The sequence below is a fragment of the Zasmidium cellare genome (genome assembly GCF_010093935.1).
Source record: "Zasmidium cellare ATCC 36951 unplaced genomic scaffold M409scaffold_15, whole genome shotgun sequence".
Taxonomy (NCBI): domain Eukaryota; kingdom Fungi; phylum Ascomycota; class Dothideomycetes; order Mycosphaerellales; family Mycosphaerellaceae; genus Zasmidium; species Zasmidium cellare.
In genome coordinates this window covers 170,060-189,980 of record NW_022986959.1, presented here as the reverse complement: position 1 = coordinate 189,980, position 19,921 = coordinate 170,060, and the positions used below count along the sequence as shown (strand labels likewise).

The window sequence follows — 19,921 nt, the reverse complement described above, 5'->3', positions numbered from 1 at the left end:
GCTCATGCCGATGGACGAGATGCTGATGGTCTTCTTCACATCAACGCAGACAGCTCTCTGGTCCGAGTCCTGGTGGCCGTTGACGACTGGACAATATGCCGGAACTTGCATCTTCCTCATCGCACTCGCGGTGATCTTCCGAGGCCTGCTTGGTGTGCGGATGCACTTCGACAAGATATATTCTTGGATGGTCTATCGCCATGATACGAAGGTCTTGAGGAAGTATGGTTTCGAGAAAGATCAGGTCAAGGTGCCAGAGGGCGAGGTTCGTGCTGCTCGATGGAGTGTAAACGAGGAGCTGTTCAGGGCGGTTTTGGATACTGTTATTGCTGGCTTCAGCTACCTTCTGTGAGTCCGGCCATCTCTGTTCATGGGTTCTTGCTGACACCGTCGCAGTATGCTCGCGGTGATGACAATGAACGTTGGATACTTCATGTCGGTTCTTGGGGGTGTCTTTCTAGGTAGCTTTGTGCTTGGGCGATACACAGGGGCTGCTGCTGCCCACTGAAGCGCGAACCAGAGTTCAGTAGCATCCAAGACATGTGGAGCCTAGTTGTAGTAGGTCTGTTCTACGAAAATCGCCAGAAATGGACCATGTAGCTTGTATAGACCACTTGACAATTACTGTCCTTTAGTCCGGGATGTCTTGGAACTGGCGCAATAGGCAGCTGCTCCTGCACAGCTTCGTGAAGCCTTTTCAGCCAGTGTGTTCCCCTAAGCAGTCTTCTCATCGTATAAGTAAGGACCAAGCACAACATGTCGTCAACCAACCTGGTCTGCTGCAGAGGTAGTTGGTGAAGAGTGCTGTGGTGACTCTTTCTTAGTCCTTGTCTTTCTATACAAATCCTTTCATACCTATACACGAAGAGGCGCCTCTTCTTCCTTCATGCCTTTTGCTCGGAATGTGGATATGGCTTGGTGTCCTGAAATGGAAATGAAGTTCCCCTGGCTGGCAGCGACGCAAGAGAGGTGAATGAAACCAAGACGCTAGCCGTGGATAAAGTTTGAATTTTCGGCGCTTCCCGCTGCTCGACTTGGCACCACTCTATCTTCGCTTCTCTTCCCACCCACACCACACCACAGCCGAGCACGCACACAAAATCTCACAAACATCGCGTCAACAGTTCGGTACACGACGATGGCGCCACAAACCTCCGTGGAGCGCAAGATGTTGGTGGAGCTCAAGCGTCAGGCGGTGGCCTCCGCCCTCCTCCACGGCGTGATTTGCAACGAGACGACCATCCCCGAGAGGCTGCTACCACAGGGATATCGAGGCACACGTCCATCGCCACTTTGTCTCGCCCCCTCGCAACCATCCGCTACAGCCCATCAAAACACTACAGCAGACGTCATGGCTGCCAATGCCAATCGCTGGAATGCACTCAGCGCACGTCTGGTACAGGAGTCTCACGAAGACATGCTCGAGCGGACCTTTGTGACCCGTCAGCCAGTCACCGCAATCGCCACGCATCCTGATCACCTTCCTGACCTCATCGACTCTCGAGCCCACCCCAACGAACCAAGCGCCGAAAGCACCGCATCTGATGTTCCAGCCCCTACGGATCACGGGGATGGCATGCCTCTACTCCACACCCTACGAGAGCTTTCTTTGGCTCGCCAGCCTACTAGAGGACTCAACCGCCAACGAGCCATGCAAGATGCCTCTCCTCGTCCTACTTCGCCCGTCCACACCGCTGTTCCCGCACAACATTGGGAGACGATACGCATTCGGGAGACCTTCACTCGCACGGTTCCTAGCAGCTACTTTGCTCCAAACCAAGCGGACGACTTCGACCTGGAGCGCTCTCAGACGGTGGATGAAATTGCTGCGAGCTCCAACACCAGCTCAGAAGCCAAGCGGGTGCTGGAGAAGTTAAACGCGGACGAGTGTCCAATGTGCCATGAGAAGTACACCCCACCGCTCGTCTTCACCACATGCGGTCACGTCTTTTGCAAGGACTGCGTGGTTCCTGTCATGCAGTCGCGCAACGAGTGTCCCTTCTGCCTGAAGCCTCATCGTCTGCGCGAGCTCACTAAGATCGAGCACGAAGCATCTTGATTGTCGAGGTATGTCGCCTTGCGCTCTGATGGAGAAAGTCGCCCGCTAATATAGTCTCAGTGATCCAAGAATCAAATGCAGGCTAGCGGCCTGTACGGGAACAATGGGAGTTTGATCAGTGTTTGGAAGGATACAACGGCCAATTCGGCGGAGTGAAAAGCGAGTTGAGTGTTTGGGCGTGAGCCTTGGTTATAATCTTCTCTTGGCGTATACCAAGCGAGAATGCTACATCCAGGGCGGCATGGAGTTCTTCATCCCTTTTTCGTAAAGCTGTGCAAGGTCTTTACAAGGATACAGATAGTCGCAGAAATCCACCGCGACTCGAGTCTCCACAACTAGTATTACGCGCAATGGCAGTATTCATCTTCATGTTTCAGGCGATGTTTCAAAAGTCGCATTATTCCTCGTAAAGTCGGATGAAGAAACAATGACCGTTCGGGGTGTTGACTGCCTGGCATGCGCAAGAGAGGTCTGCTATCTTGTTGTTTGCACGATATGCCTGCATTGCCTGTCTTGCGTCGTTACCAGCTTTATATCTCTGCATGCAGATGACCGAAGCAAACGTAGTATCCCATTTCCTCGGCGGATATAAAACTGTGCTATGCCGTTGCTTCTTTCGTGTTCAATGCTACAAGTCCGTTACGTCGTTTCACCCATTTGATACACACTACTTCTTACACAACTACAATATACTCTGAAGATGATTCGTGCGCCTCCTGATGCCCATGACCTGACGTCAAGCAATCCCGAAACTATGCCGGCCCTGACCTCTTTCCGCTTCCCACCCTCGAATGCGCGGCTCCACCTCCCGATTTCCGGCTCTGATCACACCGGGATCAGACGATGCCAACGACAACACTCCAGCTTCACATACTCTCAAAGCGGAAAGATTGTGCAACACGGAAGCTCGATCAGCTCCAGGACGAAAGAGAGGGCCGAACGTGGACCGGCCTGTATATCCTGCTAGAAGGGACTGCATACAGCCACATCATTCGTCGTGCGTATGCTCGGGATTGAAATTCACAGCTTGGGCGAGGAGTAAGGTATAACAAGGAGTTTGCCGATCAATGAACAAAGAAGGACAGAAGAAGCGTTCTGACTCTCCATCACGCCCGCCGGATCTGGTATACTCGAATGATACCGCTTTGTTCGGAATTGAGATGTGCACATGCTTTCATTCGCTCCGAGGGATATTGAAAAAGACAAAGACTTCAACACCACCAATCGCTCATGAAGAAAGAAACCAGCGCGAACCGTTCCACAACCAACTCTTCAACGTATGCCATGGCAACCCCATCCCAAGCTCCTGGATCACGCTCCAGGGTAAGATCCCAAAACCATGCCCAGCACGCATTCAACAGTCCCAGGCCAGGAGGCAACCCTCACTGTCGAACAACCATTCGAGCCGGCATCAAATATGTCAACTCGAGGCATCCAACGGCTGCCTGGAAGACACAATTCCGAAATCGACGCCTGCAATCTTTAGACCTCAGTCAGCGTCCTATCTTCTGCCAATCCTCGACAGAGACCTGCCCAGCTCGCCGAACAAAGTGTATTGCGCCTGTTGCCATGAGATGTGGAACGCGAGTTCAAAGCGTCGTCTGCTCCAGAAGCAGTCGCAAATTCAGCTCCTCATGCTTCCGGATCAAGATCTCCAAATGACGGCGACCACGCTCCCTCCGATGCTCCTCTCTCTTGCGCAACTGTGGCACGATGTCCCAAACGGCGTCCAGGCCAACATCAGCTTGTTCCTTGACCTCGACGACCTCCTTCATGTCTGGATGAGCAAGTGAGATCGTCTTCTGGGTTTCTGGTGTGATTTGCCCGATAATGCTGGCCAGACGAGTCCGAAAGTTCTTGATCCTGAAGTAGTCTTCGGCGAAGACGAAGTCGCGCTGCATACGAGCTAGAACCCTCTCCCACTCGTCTGGATAGGTGAAGAAGTCGGCGATAGCGTTGGCCGTGACGTCCGCTTCGTGGAAGTACATCTCGCGCTTGATTTCGCGATACTCCTTGGCGAGCGCGAGTTGCTCTTGACGGAAGTACTCGGCCTCCGCAGCTTTACATCGCTTCTGATCGTCGACGATGAAGCGCATATCTTGCAGCCCAGCGACGTGGCAATTGCCGTGCCTCAAAAGGAGCAGCGCCTGCTTGACTTTCGCGTCCTCTGGATCAAGCTTTGCGAGCGCGCCGGGTGGAATGGCGTTCTTAGCTTCCTTGCGGACGTTGTCATGTTGTTCGAATGCATCGAGCAGATATTCTGGTGAGGTCTTGCTGGGCGACAGCTCTGAGTATTCGCGGTGAGCGGACGCAGACGCCTCGTAGAAGGAGCCGGCGCAGAGCCAGAACATGCTGCTCAAGACGTCGACGTTCTCGTTGGATGAGGCGGTGGACTGTGCTGCCGGCATGGAGTCGTATTCGAGCTTTTCGAACTCTGGGATCTCGAAGTTGGCGAACTCGCTGTAGTGGTATGCCGCCATGACTGCGATGCACGACGGGTTGACTGGAGGAAGAGACTGTGGATGACCTGCTCTGGATGTGAGAAACCATTCAAAGACCGCCGGATGAAGAAGTGGACCTGACGAGTTGCTGTTTCGGGAGGATGGAAGAATGGAGCCATGTGGTTATGGTGCCGGCGTTCAAGTCAAACAAGCAACGAGCAGCTCAATGTGCATCGTGGACGCTGAAGAGGTGCCTGTTGCGCTGTTGTCTTGGCAACTCGGCGTGACGGGGAGCGAGTTACTGGCAAGTGAATGGCCGTTTGTCGCGCTGAGGGTCGCCGCCAACCTCCCCCATGCCAGCCCTGCATGGCGGCGCAACCTTAAAACACTCGCATGTGAGAGACGCTCTTCTTTGAAACGACACATCTTCCCCTGTTCGACCGACAACACGAACATACCAACGCCACGACCCGCTATACACAGTATCAAAGAAGAAACGAGCGCGACATATCACGGCCGCCACTCTGACGCGATACTCTGCAAGACAGGCAAGGCATTCGTCGACATCCAGCGAGCTGTCTCCTCTTCGAAGCACCTGCGACTGTTAAGGTAAGGAGTCTCCCACAGTCCGCGGGATTATCCAGACTCAGGCTGAAATCGTTGGTATTCAGGGGTACCATGGCAGATCAAGTCCAACTGCGGCCGTTCCAGAAGCTTTATCTTCCATTCGCTCAGACTGCACACGATATTGCTCAGATTCAGACTTCGCAGCCTACCCAAGCACTTCTTGCTCATGTACAAGAGATCACGAAGGGGCTCTCTGATGCTGCCACGGTCTACCGGAACGCCAGCCAAAGAGCACTTAACAGCCTCACAGCTCACTCCACTCTGAGCAAACATGAAGTCGACGAAGTATGGATTGGCCATTCCACGATTGTGGACAGGATCCAAGGCCTCATACACCACCTTCACGCGAGCAGGAGCACCATGGTACCTGACCTACTCTACGCGCTCGTAGATTCTACCCAAGAGGCAAGGGAAGCATGGGCACTGCTCAGAGCTGCGGACAAGCTCGTGGACTTACTGAACAGCCCAGCGCGGATTCAGCGCCTTAAAGAAGAGACTCCGAGCCAGATGAGCATCATCATTGCGTATCGCAAGTATCGAGAAGAAGTCATTGCAACTTGGCTCGAAGATGCTCGCAGAGCAGTGACTCTATTCAACACCGTAGACGACACCGAGGACGCTCGCGCTGATCGCGCCTGGAATGAGGCAACTCGATGGTGGACGATGAAGGCCCAGATGTACTCTCAGCTGCAAGAGACGAAGCGCGACCTCAAGCCATCCCTGCGCGCTGATCTGGATCCAGAGAATCCTGGCATGTCTGCCATCACGGCAGTGGAAGATGAGATCGACGACTTGATGGAAGGCATGTACTACACCATGTACGAGGCCGTCGAGTACGAGCCAGACCAGGAGGAAGGTCTAGTCAAGGTGGTGGCATGGAGTGAGCACGAGCTCGAGAAACTGAAGACTCAGCTCGGTTCAGCTGTTTCTGTGGTCATCGACACCTCCAAGAAAGGCTCACCGGCTCTGTCGCCTCTGGAAGATCAGTTGCTGGAGAACATTTGCTCGTTCACCATGGGCGAGATTGAGGATCCGTGCATGCTCAAGACTTGTCAACACGTTTTCTCGTACGGCTACGTCGTGCCTTGGATCAACTCAGCGAACAAGTGCGCAAAGTGTCGCGGGAAGGCGGATGTCCACAACCTGCAGCTCCTAGACGTGACAGTGCCTAATCAGTATCGGTCCTCTCCAGTGGAAGACGAGACTTCTGCTGGCGCGTCTGCTGCAGAAGACTGAGTTCACTGAGTTCGCGATAGGATGAAAGGTATCGAAGATGGAGTCACGCCAAAGACAGAGGAGGAGAAGGAGGAGAGGCTGAACCATGAATCCAGTAGGCTAGCTGGTGAGTGACTTGGTATACGCATTCAATAGGGAGGGTGCCACTCTGTCGTGCCGCGAGGATGGTTGTCAATTTTGGCTAGCATTTCTAGTGTTAGCGCCAAACCTTAATTCAGCAAGCATGTGACAGCCACTTCATGTTTCGAGGCGGCGTCCACCAAACTCTCGCACCAACACACACAAACTGAAACCCTGTCACGAGCATCAAAGACAGCGTTCTGATTCCATCGCCTCTCACCGCAACCTCACGATTCGAGATGTCCAACAACCGTAGCGATGCCCCTTTTCGTGTTGTCGCTCAGTCGAGCGATGAAGAGCCCACGTCTTCCATCCAGGTAAATCTCGTATGTTGATGTTGACACTTTCCACACAATCTAACTCGCCGTCACCAGCCCAGCGTCGCAACACAGCCGTTTCGCCCACGTCAAACTCTCGAAGCAGATCCAGACATAGCGGTCGGCACGAACCTCCAGCAAGAGAGTGGCGAAACCCTCGACGGCGTGTCTGATGAGGCTGCTCTACCTACAAAGTCGAAAGAAGAAGTGGAGGAAGACGAAGACGACGAGCAAGAACAGGGCCATGCGACGAGTGGGAGTACGAGGAGTACGAGCCGGCTGAAGACATGACGTCTGACGTGGAAGAGTATAGCGAAGAGGCACTTCGCGAGCTCAAGCGACAGTTCGATGGCACTTTTCCAATCGTAATCCGGACAACCACAAGGGATGGCGAAGGCCTGCCGTTCCTCGACCGCGAGCTTCTCGACAACATTTGCGGTGTGTGCATGGACAGCATCAGCGATCCGTGCATATTCAATACTGGCGAGCACGTCTTCTGCTCCAAGCACATTGTAGAGGAGCTTGATGTACGCCACAGGTGACCGAAGTGTCGACTGCCAGCAGAGTGGGACCACATTCAGCCGCTCGAGGTGACGATCCTCAAGGAGAGCATGCGACGTGATGCATGGCGCGAGGAACATGGCAGTGGCAGTGGCAGCGACTTGAAGTATGGAGAGTAGCGCATCGAATACAGCGTGCAGTCCAAGCTCAAGAGCGGGAAGGTTCGAATAACCCCAAAAAGCCTCGAATAAGACGACAAGAAGCTGATCCGGGGTGTGCGGAAGTTCGAAGGTACATCTGGTTGGACTGCTAAAAGGCTGGTGGCAGACGCATGGGTTTACTTGTATCGAGATCATTGATCCAGCTGCATGCACCGGCGACTCGACTTTTTGTGACTCTCATACCACGTCTCAGACATGCTCTGCGCAAGGAACGCGGGACTTCAGTGATTGCAGAGTAGTGTGTACGTGTGTGCAGCCCTGTCACCATCTGTTAGATGTGCGATTATGTGCATATTCTTGGTCATTGCCGGCTCAGGGGTAACGAGTACGATGAGATTCGTTCTACTCGTTCATTGCCTGGTTGCCGTTTTTGACCGGTAAAGTGGCTACATCTTCCAGAAGTAGCTAATTGGCATTCATACCAGAAATCAGACTCGCCTGTCTGATTATCGGCGTTCTGATCTGCCTGAGGCGCGATTCTTCACCTGGCGGGCCCGTGCGCCGTGCCAAAGCTTGGACTTTGCAGCTGTCACCGTTCCGACATCTCTTCACCCCAACAACTCCCAACTTTGTCAAACAGACACACTTAAAACACACAACATCAGCCATTCATCCCCCAACGAAGGACAAGAACCATGTAAGTCACTGCGACAGCCATGGCCCGGAAGTAGCGAATTGACTTGGGATAGAATGCGGACCTTTTTGCTGGCAGACATCTTTTCGGGCGTCGACGAAGACAGCAGGGAATGGCAGGTCTGGCACAACCGCAATCCGAATCCGGATATTGCGGCTCGCGCGCAGGAAGCCATCAACGCATTTCACGCCGCTGTCGCTGCTTCCCTGGACGGGTGCAAGAAGGCTCTGAACGACTACGCTATAGTGGCGCCTTCTAGGTCTGACTTTGACACTCTACCCATCTGGTCGTCGCACTGCGCAGTGGTGGAGCAATTTCATCAGAAGCTGCCGCGGATTCACTACTGCCTCAGCGTGGTACCATTGAACCAGCAGTGGGAGTTGTTGGACTCGGAAAGGAAGTATCAGGAGGCGTGGGCGAACTTCCACGAAGCGAACGCGATCGTCGGGATACTGAACCACACGCATGTCGACGAAGAATACCGAACGCAACCTCCAAAGCAAGTATACCTCGTCGAGTGCTATCGGAGACTTCGCCACAGTCGTGCTCGTATTTGGCACCTCACAGCAATACGCATCGTACGGGATGACGACACCAACACCAGCAATGAAGCTATTCATGAGCACATTGACCGCTGGTATGAGATCAAGGAAGAGTTAGCAGCACGGCGCGAAGAGTATGTCGAACAGGTCATTGAGTCGCTTCGACCCTTCTTCGACGATGACCACCCAATGATGGCTCCTATTGTCGAGCAGGAAGCTTTTATCGAGGGTCTATTTTCTGACCTACGTGAGGGACAGTTCCAAGTCGAAGACGGAGAAGAAGCGGAAGAAGTGGTTGAGTGGGATGAGGATGAATTGGAACAGCTCAAGGCGGAGTTGGGCCCATCTCGTGCTATCATCATCGACGCCGCCCAAGTGCGAGCTGCTGAGCCCGAACTCGTCCTCGAGAAGCAGCTCCTGGACAACGTCTGTGGGGCTTGCAAGAAGGGCTATACCACTCCGTGCGAACTCAACGACTGCCACCACGTCTTCTGCTTCTCTTGCACTGTGCCGTGGGTCGATGCACGCGAGCACTGTCCAACGTGCCGTCGCAAGGCGGCGACGAGCGAGCTTACCCTCTGGGATGTTACGATCAAGAAGGCAACCGAGTCGAACGGCAGCGAGGGTACGGATACGGATGGGAAGCAGGAGAAGTTGGATGGAAAGGAGGAGAGGGGCGAGAGGAACGAGGAGGGAGATGAGAGAGAGGAGGATGGGGATGAGGTGAGACAGGAGGATGACGAGGACGCCGAGTTTGACGCCATGTTGGAGGAGTTGGCGAAGAAGGCAAAAGACATGGATGACTTCGTCTAGATGATGGCGAAGTTGAAGATATCGGATTGAGCAGGCGCACCTTCGAAGGACTGTGCGAAAGGGGTAGGACGTAGATACAGCAAGGGAGATGGAAACCATATGGTACCAGGATCGGCCTGGACTCGCGTTTGCGCACAAACCCCTTGAATTCCGTGGTATCCAAGCCATTGATGCGACAGACTATGAGATAGCCTGTCATGTGGTACCAAGAGACATTGCCCATCCTTAGATCATAGTCCAGAACCAGAGCCATCAGGGTTGAAGTAGATCTTTCCTTGACACTATATTATTCCAACGCCTCAACCTCAGGCCACAGAGGTGTGAGCAGTGAATTACGCTGTCAGCGGCGTGCGTTGGCGACTTGATACAGGCGAGTGACTGGCGTCGTGTGTTGTGACCCTTTTAAAGCTTCAAACCCCCGACTTCATATTCTCACTTGCACCCGCCCTAACACACCCACATATCCGCCTACACTCCCTACACACACACGTCAATCAAGACCCATATCATCCCTAAACACAGCGACTGCACCAGAATACCAACATGTCTTCCGACACCGCAGCTCCTCTTGTTGAGCAGGAGTTTCGGCGGCTCGACCTCGAGATGACAGAACATCATCAAGCAGACCTGGACAGCATCCAGGACGCCAACCCCGGACCACACAACGAGGAGCAGATTGCACAAGAGCTGGGGGATACCTTCTACAACAGCATCATTTCATACAAGACGGCCGCCTCCCACGCACTCGGAGAGCGCTCTGCTAATCCCTCCTTGTCGCAAGAAGCGCTCGATGAGATCTGGCATGAGTACACCCAAGCGATCGGCAACATCGAGAAGTGCGCGGTCCGTCTGGCATTCTGTGATGCAGCTCTCACTGGCGAGTCGAAGGAGCGCTTGGTCGACAAGCACGTCAACTACCAGTACGCAGAAGCCAAAATTCAGATGGCGAATATGCTTGTTGACGAACTCAACCTGCCGTATCGAGTCATGCGTGCGCGAGCGGAGAACCCAGTGCATGCTACCCTGGTGGATGGTCATCGTGTTGCTCGGCAACGCAGTGCAGAGCAGTGGCACAGGAAGTTGGAAAACGCCCAGAGCAACGAGGATGATGAGGAGCTGGACGAGGAGAAGGTCAATCAACTTTCGGACGACTGGGACGAGGACATCGGACACTTGAAAGAGAGGGAGTCGGTCATCGAGACGGTTGTGGGAGAGCAGTTCCTCAGCGACTTGTGGATGTGCCATGCAGAGTACATCGGCATCAAGATCATGGAAGAGGACATAGAACAGGCGCTCTACGACCTCCGTATGGAGTGGTTCCCCGAGGAGTTCGACGAGGAAGACCAAGAGTTCCACGAAGACTGGATGAGCGAGGAAGAAGACGATGGCGTCGACGTCACTTGGCTACCTCGAGACTTCAAGGAACTGCGAGACCAGATGTCGTCGCCCACCAACATCACTGTGGACGTCGCTCAGCTCTCCAACGTCGAGGAGCCCACCATCTTTCAAACCCAGCTCCTGGACAACGAGTGTTCGGTGTGCCTGCTGGAGTTCAAGGAGCCGACGGAGTTGGTTCGCTGTCATCATCTCTTCTGCTTCAAGTGCATCGTCCCTTGTGTCGACGCGTATAAGAAGTGTCCGAAGTGCCGTGGACCTGCGGACTTGCATGACTTGAAGATTTACAAGATCAACCGTGTGGGCCTGAAGGGAGCTGAGGGAGGAGATGGCGACTCGAAGACCGAAGATGGTGAAGCAGTCAAGAAGGACGCGGAGCATGCTGACGAGCACGCGAAGGCCCCTGGCACCAACGTGGTGGAAGAGATATCAGACGTGGTGTGATGGAGGCCGAGGCGTCAACATACGTGCATTCAGATATTGGAACACGCGAACAAACAAAGGTGGCAGCTGTGGAGGTTAGGTTGTGCACAAAGCCGTGATGGAGAACAACGCTGTCTCAACTCGAACAATGAAAGCTTTCCATAGAACAACATGGGCTGTGCCAACGGCTTTGTCGATAATGATTAGACAAGAAACGCAGAAGTTGGCAGATTAGACGATGGTTTTCGATAGTCCATGTCGCGCAGGCAAGCAAATCGCTCAGGCTGTGTATATCTACGTGGGCTGACCTATAAGGAGTGTATGTGAACTAAAGTTTATGTATACTACCTATCATGCTTTCTATATCGTCATTCTTTTTCGGTCTCCAGCTGGATATATACTGTGCCCTGATGTGCTGGCGCCCAGATAGGAAGGAGCGTAGCCGTGGTCACGTGCGCGCACGCTAGCGCCGGCCAAATCTTCCATCTTCAAATTTCGGCTTCCACTTTCTTCTCAACACTCGCAAACAGCAGACACAGCACTCCGACCACTTCACCACTGTCGAGACCTGTCGCAATGGTGTCGAGACGAGATCGCGCGAATGCGCGCAACCTGACGAGATTCAACTTCTGCCCGCTCAGCCAGTTGTTTCATCAAGTCACCGCCATTACTGTCCCGTCCATCACCACACCGAGAGCGCACCGGGAGGCATCGAGAATCATGGATGACTCCAGCGCGACTTTGTGGCCGCCGCCTCCGAGTTTCGCGACTACTCCCTCGAAGCGCTGACAGAGGCGACAACCTGGCCGATGCCTGCTCCATTCCACCAGCATCTCCAGACCGTCCGCGATGACCACACCAACAATGTCGCATTTGCGCAGGCTATCTTGCCCCAATTGCTTCACAAGTTGTCCTTACTGCCAATCGAGTACAAACAAGAACTCGCGGCGTCAGACGACTGGCAGGAATCCAAGTGCCTAGTACTTGAAGCAGATCGGATGGTGAACACTCTCAACTTCCCTACCAGCGTCGAGAACAGGTTGAGCGAGAGTCGGCCAGCGTACGAGGAAGGCCTTCAGCAAGTCGCGAGCTGGAAGGTCCGACGTAAGGGGGCGCTGGATGGCTACTGGCAAGAAACGCTCGAGGTGATGGCGAAATTCAAAGAAGATCCAACTCCAGCTGTCGATAAACGCATTGCTATCGTGACCCAGGGTCGCGACAACTTCAGCGAGGGGCTTGAAGTGAGAGAGGCAGAACTGTCCGTCTTGCGACAGTCGGTGCATGGAAGATTGAGACCGGTGTTGGAGGGCAATCAAGAACCCGGTATGCGCGAGATCAAAGACTCGAGTGGAAGATCACAGACCACCTCTTTGTTCTTCTACACTCGGTTCTCAACCCGAATACCCCGCTGGATTTTCAGGCCGTATGGACTCCCTCCCGTCTCGAAATACTCCTCGAAATCCTCAAAGCGCCCAAGAAGATCGTCATCGACTCTACTGCTCCTCCTCCAATCGACGACAAAGCAGCTAGCCTCGTCTAGGAAAGCTGTCAAGAAATGAGTGCCCCATCTTCTTGGTCGAGTATGAGAATCCCGCCTCCCTCGGGTGTGATCACATCTTCAGCTTCAACGACCTCGTCTCCTGGGTTGATGAGCATAGTGACTGCCCGATGTGTCGTGAGCCGGCCGAGTTGGACAAAGTGCAGCGGCTCGATGTGGAGCGTGTGGACGGCCAGCCTGCATGCGAGGCTGTCGAGGTCGAGCAGACGGATGAGGAATCCAGTGAGGGATAGAAAACTGGCGCGCGCGACTGAAGGACAGCAGTGAGGCAGCACCTGGTGGACTTGACGATGTGATGGATTTGGTGAGAGACCTGGAATGGAGCGAGAACGCACAGGATATAATGCATTGGGAGGAAGAGCTGAGTTATTGTTCAGAGCAGCTGGAGGACGTTTGTCGTATACCTCGTGTATTACTTGCATCAGTGCTATCATACATGTCCTCGTTCTTTTGGTCATCCTGTCTCTCTCTGCCAACTTTCAAGAGGAAACCCCATGTAAGAGTCGGTAAGATTCATTCAAGACTCTCCGAGTAGGATTGTCCAGAAGGCATTCTAGGAAGTAAAACGGCACATAAATTGTCAAACAAATGAGACAATGCCAGGTTTCATCATAGAGCAAGCTTACTAAGCTTGTATTCATACCCCAGCTTGAGCCAATCCTCCACCACATGCCATGTACAAGTAATGAGATACCACCTAGTATAGTTCTCTATATAACCTTGCTGAAAACTCTACCGAAAATTGTGTATATAGACCCTTGCTCTGGTGTCGCCTGAATAGGAAGGTACCGGCCCAAGGCCTCGAGAGGCCCGGCACGTTCAGGCCCCGCTAGCGCCGTCCAGATCCTCTTAATCAAATTCCTCAATTGCGGCGCTCGCGTTTTCCCCCCAAACTCCACCACGCCAACGAAACCATTGCGGCCAGAAACAACTCTCGCCATGCCTTCGACTCAGCGTCACGTCTTCGACTACTGCAAGTTACGGTCACTAATCGGCCACGCCAAAACCCCCAGTACACCTCCCGCCACTTCGCCTGAAGATCACAGTCGCGCCTCAAGACTCGTCAAAATCATCAAGCGCGAGGTCCTGGCCAATGTCTCCGACTTCTACAAGCAGACAGAAGCCGCATTCGAGGAGGCCACAGTCTGGCCAGTCACTCTACCTGTGCACGAGCACCTCCGTGCTCTCTGCTACCGCCACCACCGCAACATCGCTTCGGTCCAGGGCGCCATGCCGCAATTGACAGCTTGCATGAAGGAGCTTCCGATGGCATATAAGAAGGAGGTCTAGGAGTCTGGGGAGTGGAAGGAGACGGGACGACTGATGCGCGTAGCAGAGGGCATGATCACGACTCTGAACCGTCGCGAGGAGGTGGAGCGGAGATTGCAAGAGAGCACAGCCGAGTACGAGAGAGAGCTGGGCCAAGTGGGGGAGTGGAGAGCCAAGCTTAAGGAAACCCTCGAGCACTATTGGGTGGACGTTCAAGAGATGGTAGCCGCTGTCGACCCAGACCAACCTCGTGGCAACCAGGAGCTTGTAACCAGGGCACACGGCATCATCGAAAACTACATCAACAGCCTGGATGGACTTCAGGAGGAGAAGAATATCTTGTGGAACTGCCCCAAGGGCAGGGTCAGATCGCAACTGGTCGCCGAACACCCGGAAAACCAAGGCGCCAGCAATCTCCAGATCTCCATTGACGAGTATGTCTTCGTCCTGCTCCGCGTGATCGAGAAGAAGCCAGCCAACTCACGCGACCCGTCCAACTGGACAGCCTCCATGTTCGACATCCTTCGCAAGATGATGAGAGCCCCAGAATCGATCAACCTCAACGAAGTCATCATCTGCGAGTCGGACAAGGTGTCTCTCCTCTACGATGACCTGTTGCGGAACGAGTGCTCGGTGTGCCTGGACCCCTACGAGGACGCGACCTATGTTGCTGGAGAGGACCCGTGCTTCCACAGCTTCTGCTTCGAGTGCATCGTTACGTGGGCTGACGAGAAGGAGACGTGCCCAATGTGTCGAAAGGCTATCGATCTTGTCGATTTGCGGCGAGTTGATGTGACGCGCGTAGACCGCACGGTCGAGGATGAAGGGACTGAGCACGAACAGGCAAGTCAGCGACCAGGAACCTGCACGCAACATGCCTGACCCGACCAAGTGAGGAGAAGGGGTGCATCAAAATGCTCTAGAAGAACCTGGGCTGTGTATGGGTGGAACTCAATGCGGAGGAGAAGTGTATTGACTGATGGGAGAACGGGGAGGACTTCAAGGATATGTGGGATTGCCTGCCGGCAAGCTAGAACTCATGCTGGAGAAGAGAGCCAAATCTTTGCTCGGCTATCTCCAATAGATTAGCTGTCTCAAATCAGCTTCCTTTCCCTCCTTTTGCATGGTCTATATGTCAGTCTTTGGAAATATGGAGAGTTTGCAGATGGGGGATTGTCTCTGCCAGCTCGCCCTGTGTGGCCTTCATAGCCCCATAGCCTCCCAATATCGCCCCCCATCCTGCAGGCGAACCGTGAGAGTCCATTGATATATCGCCGCTCTATCCCCCCAACAACTCAGCTGTTCCAAATCTATCGTTCCAACGTTCAATCTCGTGGTTGTTGCAGCATCTCTGGAGAGAGACAGTTCAAGTGAAGTACCAAACGCTCTCCTTCACAGCAATATCGAGGCCGTCTTCACGCAAACGCTGCCGCCTTCCACTTCACTAAACGAAACCTCACTCACACATGCCTTTCACTCACTTCAGCTTCACTCACATGCGTGCGTCTCACTGCAAGTCTCCCCTTCAAAACCGCGCTCCACGCTCTCTCAACCTTTCTCTCTCAACAACAGACAAAACAAAAATGTCTTCGCCACCACCACCACCTCCACCACCACCATCAACACCACCAACTGGCGTCGGCGCGCAAGGTGTGGCGGCACCGCGTCTGTCAGAAATCCTCGAAGCGTTTTGGCGCCGCCACGCTTACGCACAGCTGGAGCGCATTCGCGCGGCGGAGAGAGTCTTCGTCAACGGGGTGCAGCTGAGCGAGGAGGGAAGAGAGGAGCTGCTTCGGCGGCTGGAGGAGAGGTGGTTTTTCTTTTTGTCTTTTGGGCGTTAGGCAGTTAGATAGATGAAAGGGGGTTCTCGCGGGGTTGGCCGCCGGTGCGGCGCTTGACGCTGGCAAGATGGAGGGGCATCGGTCCGCTCTTCTAAGGGAGGCGGCTGGAGCTCACATTGTGGTTGATATCTCGTCTATATAGTTGTATGCTACGCCTTCAATATCGATCTTGTTCCCCACTTCTTGAATCGTAGAAGGGAGAAGCCAACGCCAGAGGAACAGGTAGCAACTCCTCCAAAGATCCAAGCAGACCGCCAATGCAGCGGTTCGTTCTCGCCGAGTATTGCTCCAGCTCCAGGGCCGGCGCAAAGAACACCAAGCCCCAAGAACGCAAAGCCCATGCCCATTCTCGTTCCCAGTTTCGACTTATCATTCGTCAGAGCGATGAAACACAAAGGCAGCACACCGATCAGAATGCCGCTGAAGATGCCAGAGATCACTGCCAGGGCTATCATTCCCTTGCTATTGCTGGCTGCGATCATACAGAACTCGAGCAGTCCAACGATCAGCGCGCCAGGTGCAATGATATCAAACGGCCCAGTCTTATCCGCCAACGCGTTCGGAACCGTACGACCAATGCACGACCCCGCGTTGAAGATGGGCACCAGATAGAATGCCAACGAGGTATCCGTGAGCTTCGCGTTTGCAGCGTAGAAGGACAGATAGAAAAGCAGGACGAAGAGGCCCATGTACGCCAGAAAGCTAGTGAAGACGAGGAAGATGTAGTCGAAGTCGTGGAAAGCCGTCCAGTCAATCAGACTGCGCGCTTTGGCTGGTGAAGTACGCATTCGAAGGATGAATATAGGAACGAGGAGAGTGGCCAGAGCGATGAAGCCGAGAATGCGAACAGCCCATGGGAAGCTCACTTCATTGATGAGGCGGTAGAGAGCGATTGGGTACATGATGCCTGGACAGCAAGACGTCAGTGTCTTGCCACCTGCAGCACCACAACAGGCTCAACATATCTCCAACCGACGACCCTCCAATCGCCAACCCAGATGCCAGACCTAACCTCTTTCGAAAGTACTGCGGCAGAATCGCCACGCAAGGCACAAACAAACACCCCGTGCCCAGCCCAATTGTAACACCCTACGCCAACACAACCTGCCAATACGTTTTGCACAGACTCAACATCGTATGTCCAAACACAATCAGGAACGTCCCCACCACGACCAGCAACCTCAAGTGTCCCTTGTCGAAGACCGGGCCAGTGAGACAGCTGGTGAAGAGGAGGATGAAAGTCTCGAGGGAGCCGATGAGGGAGATTGAGGAGGAGGATTCGTGGGAGAGGAAGGACGAGGCGTAGTATGTCTGGTATTCGCCGAACGCATTCAAGATACCCCAAGTGTTGAAGACGAGGAAGAAGGAGCCGAGAACATGCAGCCAGGCTGTGGTACCTTTGTCGTAGATGGGCTCTTGTGGAGGTTCTTCTGAAGACTGGTCTTGGGCAGCGTTTGCGACTTCTTCGTCGCCGCTGTGGTTGTCTTTCTCGAAGTCTTGAGATGCCATGTGGTCCCGAGTACGATGGGTGTTTGATCTCACATTGTTCGCATGAGGCTCTGCCTATTTATGTCTGCCAAGGTCTCGTATTTACGACACCAGTACACTCGAGGATTGCTGTTGACCGACAGCTCGTACATACAAGACCCTGCGTCGGCTAAAGCGATCTTCAGCTCCGAGCTGACAGCTTCGCAGGCGCTCTTACATACGAAACTTGCTAGTCTTCATCCTCGTATCTACGACTTCTCTCGAGTGCGACTTGCAATATCCTATCGATAATGAATCTGGTCCAAAACACGCATTCTGCGACCAAGGCTGCCGGCCGGAAACGACTTCGAAAGATCTGGTCCTGCCTGGAATGCCGGCGGCGGCGGCTGCACTGCGATCGAGTCACACCAGTATGCGGACGCTGTTCGAAATCGAAGAAGCCTGAGAAGTGTCAGTACTTGCATAACGAAGAGCATTCTCCGCCCCAGGACGAAGTGAGCATGAAAAATCGGGCAGTCGAACCACCAGGTGTCAGTAGCACTTTGGTGGTACAGAGCCAGAACGTGCTCGGACAAGACAGCATCTCTTTCGATGGCATCGCGAAGGGACTGGGTGAAGTTGATGGCATGTCGTCTCAGTCGATGCACTTCAATCACGTCGATCTCCCGACCTCTTCAAATTGTTTCATGACAAGCATACCGGCCGTCCATCTCGCCACTCCAGAATCCACGGCGCTGCCACTGGAGCAGCGATCAAAGCAGCAGGCCTGGAAGGATGCCTCTGATAGTACATGTGTCGGTTCTATGGTCGACAGTATCCCTGGCCTGCAAGATCTTACGAAGGAAGCTTTCAGAGAGTATGCAGTCATGGGACAGCTTCGCCTCAACATGCACAAGGCCGAGATCGAGAGCTATCAACTCCATCAAACTCGACACCTTCCCAAAGACGCAGACCTGAGGACCTACCTGCCTCCAAAAGAGGAAGCAGACAATCTTGTGAAGATCTACTTTGCAAGGCTAGGTGGAATCTACAACATCCTCGATCGATCGACATTTGAAGAAAGGTATACCGCCATGTGGAACGAAGAGCCCGCCCAGAATGGATACTCGACTGTGGTCATGCTTCTGGTAATCTCCATAGCCATGTGCCTGCAGTCGACGTCAGCGGTACAGCCTGTTGATGAAAGAACGTGCTATCGAGACCGCGCGACAACCATCATCACAGCTTGTCGACTCTACGTCGAAGAGACTCTCAGCAGACGATACAACATCGAGGAGTTTCAAGCACAGTGCTTGCTGTTGTGGGCCGAGCAGCTGAATGCTCGAAGGTACAAGCAGACGTACGCCAATGCGGGAAAGCTGCTGCGAACCTTCATGTGTGCTGGCTTGCCCAAGTATCTGAACAGTCAGAGAGGTCGAGATCTCCCGAGCTCGGAGAAAGAGCTGCGCAGAAAGATCTGGATGGCTGCTCTGGAGTTCGAACTTCAAGCAGCGTTCGAGCAGGGTATGCCGCCAACTGTCTTTCCAACTCCCAACGTTGGTGTTGTGGCTGGAAGTCCTGTACCTGGTACAGATACCGAGAGGTCTGCAGACTCTCAGAAAGTGTTAAACGACCAGCCGACCCTGACGACTCTCCATGCCAGCTTCTGCATCCGGCATCAACTTTTCCTACGGCTGAACAGTACTACGGCCACCCTCACATTCTCAGAAGCAAAGACAAAAGCGGAAGGCCTGACAACGAAAAGCTCACGCTCCGAAAGCGTGCCAGAAGCTGCTGCTACGCTAACGATTCGCCAGTACCTGCTTGCACTCCATCACCGCCAGCTGCAGCACAGCACCTCATCATTTGAGAGTAGTCTTCACAGAACAGCACTCGTCCAACACGCAAGCTCGATGGTCGAAATCGGTCACAGCTTTTGGCAAGCTGGAGACCCTACCTTGGAGTTCTTGGCTGGCCACCAGATTCGGGCGGCATTGGCTGTTGTCCGTGTATGTCTTACCAGCATTGGTAGCAGTGACCACCTGCTTCGATCATTCCTACAGAACGAAGTCCAAGGTCTGCTCAACAAGGCCATCGAGTTGATACAGCTTAGGGTCACTCGTTTCACCGGCGATCAGAGACAGCTCTGGACAGCTCTTGCCGCGCAGGCCCTGGTAAACATCGGGCATGGCCTCACCACCGAGGAAGAAGGTCTGCGAGCAGCAGTCGATCGATGTTTGGAGACATTGGCCGGGTTGGGCCTTTTAGGAAGCCCGAAAAGTCCAGGGACCGACCACTTGAAAGTAGGCGATCAATGTGAGAGTCTGATAATGTCGCCTGGAAGAGCAAGGGGTCTCGAGACCTGGGCACTTGACGATTGGTTCGATATTGATTCGATGGATTTCAGTGCGAATTTTCAGTGATACAGATAGCTGTGCATGTTACGCGCGAAGCCAA

At 53.7% G+C, this 19,921-nt stretch overlaps 10 protein-coding genes across 10 annotated transcripts; 8 read left to right on the top strand and 2 right to left on the bottom strand.

Annotated features, from left to right (window-relative positions):
* Window positions 1-4: 4 nt before the first annotated feature.
* On the top strand, window positions 5-508 carry M409DRAFT_66012 (uncharacterized protein; the record flags this gene model as incomplete). The annotated part of the gene is made up of 2 exons (XM_033816754.1): window positions 5-348; window positions 397-508. The coding sequence occupies 2 exons, from the start codon at window positions 5-7 to the stop codon at window positions 506-508; spliced, it is 456 nt and encodes a 151-aa protein (XP_033668285.1).
* Window positions 509-1,138: 630 nt separating this feature from the next.
* M409DRAFT_22206 (uncharacterized protein) lies at window positions 1,139-2,059 on the top strand (the record flags this gene model as incomplete). The annotated part of the gene is made up of 1 exon (XM_033806233.1): window positions 1,139-2,059. One exon carries the CDS (start codon window positions 1,139-1,141, stop codon window positions 2,057-2,059), a length of 921 nt encoding a protein of 306 aa, XP_033668284.1.
* Window positions 2,060-3,648: 1,589 nt separating this feature from the next.
* M409DRAFT_53998 (uncharacterized protein) lies at window positions 3,649-4,539 on the bottom strand (the record flags this gene model as incomplete). The annotated part of the gene is made up of 1 exon (XM_033812552.1): window positions 3,649-4,539. The coding sequence occupies one exon, from the start codon at window positions 4,537-4,539 to the stop codon at window positions 3,649-3,651; it is 891 nt and encodes a 296-aa protein (XP_033668283.1).
* A 639-nt stretch (window positions 4,540-5,178) lies between these two features.
* Window positions 5,179-6,363, top strand: M409DRAFT_53997 (uncharacterized protein; the record flags this gene model as incomplete). The annotated part of the gene is made up of 1 exon (XM_033812551.1): window positions 5,179-6,363. The coding sequence occupies one exon, from the start codon at window positions 5,179-5,181 to the stop codon at window positions 6,361-6,363; it is 1,185 nt and encodes a 394-aa protein (XP_033668282.1).
* Window positions 6,364-6,722: 359 nt separating this feature from the next.
* On the top strand, window positions 6,723-9,511 carry M409DRAFT_53996 (uncharacterized protein; the record flags this gene model as incomplete). Its single annotated transcript, XM_033812550.1, has 5 exons — window positions 6,723-6,800; window positions 6,858-7,068; window positions 7,502-7,592; window positions 7,948-8,159; window positions 8,235-9,511. 5 exons carry the CDS (start codon window positions 6,723-6,725, stop codon window positions 9,509-9,511), a joined length of 1,869 nt encoding a protein of 622 aa, XP_033668281.1.
* Window positions 9,512-10,054: 543 nt separating this feature from the next.
* On the top strand, window positions 10,055-11,350 carry M409DRAFT_22202 (uncharacterized protein; the record flags this gene model as incomplete). Its single annotated transcript, XM_033806232.1, has 1 exon — window positions 10,055-11,350. One exon carries the CDS (start codon window positions 10,055-10,057, stop codon window positions 11,348-11,350), a length of 1,296 nt encoding a protein of 431 aa, XP_033668280.1.
* A 788-nt stretch (window positions 11,351-12,138) lies between these two features.
* On the top strand, window positions 12,139-13,120 carry M409DRAFT_22201 (uncharacterized protein; the record flags this gene model as incomplete). Its single annotated transcript, XM_033806231.1, has 2 exons — window positions 12,139-12,652; window positions 12,870-13,120. 2 exons carry the CDS (start codon window positions 12,139-12,141, stop codon window positions 13,118-13,120), a joined length of 765 nt encoding a protein of 254 aa, XP_033668279.1.
* A 706-nt stretch (window positions 13,121-13,826) lies between these two features.
* M409DRAFT_22200 (uncharacterized protein) lies at window positions 13,827-15,038 on the top strand (the record flags this gene model as incomplete). The annotated part of the gene is made up of 2 exons (XM_033806230.1): window positions 13,827-14,171; window positions 14,226-15,038. The coding sequence occupies 2 exons, from the start codon at window positions 13,827-13,829 to the stop codon at window positions 15,036-15,038; spliced, it is 1,158 nt and encodes a 385-aa protein (XP_033668278.1).
* Window positions 15,039-16,146: 1,108 nt separating this feature from the next.
* M409DRAFT_53992 (uncharacterized protein) lies at window positions 16,147-17,506 on the bottom strand (the record flags this gene model as incomplete). The annotated part of the gene is made up of 2 exons (XM_033812549.1): window positions 16,147-16,934; window positions 17,125-17,506. 2 exons carry the CDS (start codon window positions 17,504-17,506, stop codon window positions 16,147-16,149), a joined length of 1,170 nt encoding a protein of 389 aa, XP_033668277.1.
* Window positions 17,507-17,775: 269 nt separating this feature from the next.
* Window positions 17,776-19,887, top strand: M409DRAFT_22197 (uncharacterized protein; the record flags this gene model as incomplete). The annotated part of the gene is made up of 1 exon (XM_033806229.1): window positions 17,776-19,887. The coding sequence occupies one exon, from the start codon at window positions 17,776-17,778 to the stop codon at window positions 19,885-19,887; it is 2,112 nt and encodes a 703-aa protein (XP_033668276.1).
* Between the last annotated feature and the right edge of the window lie 34 nt (window positions 19,888-19,921).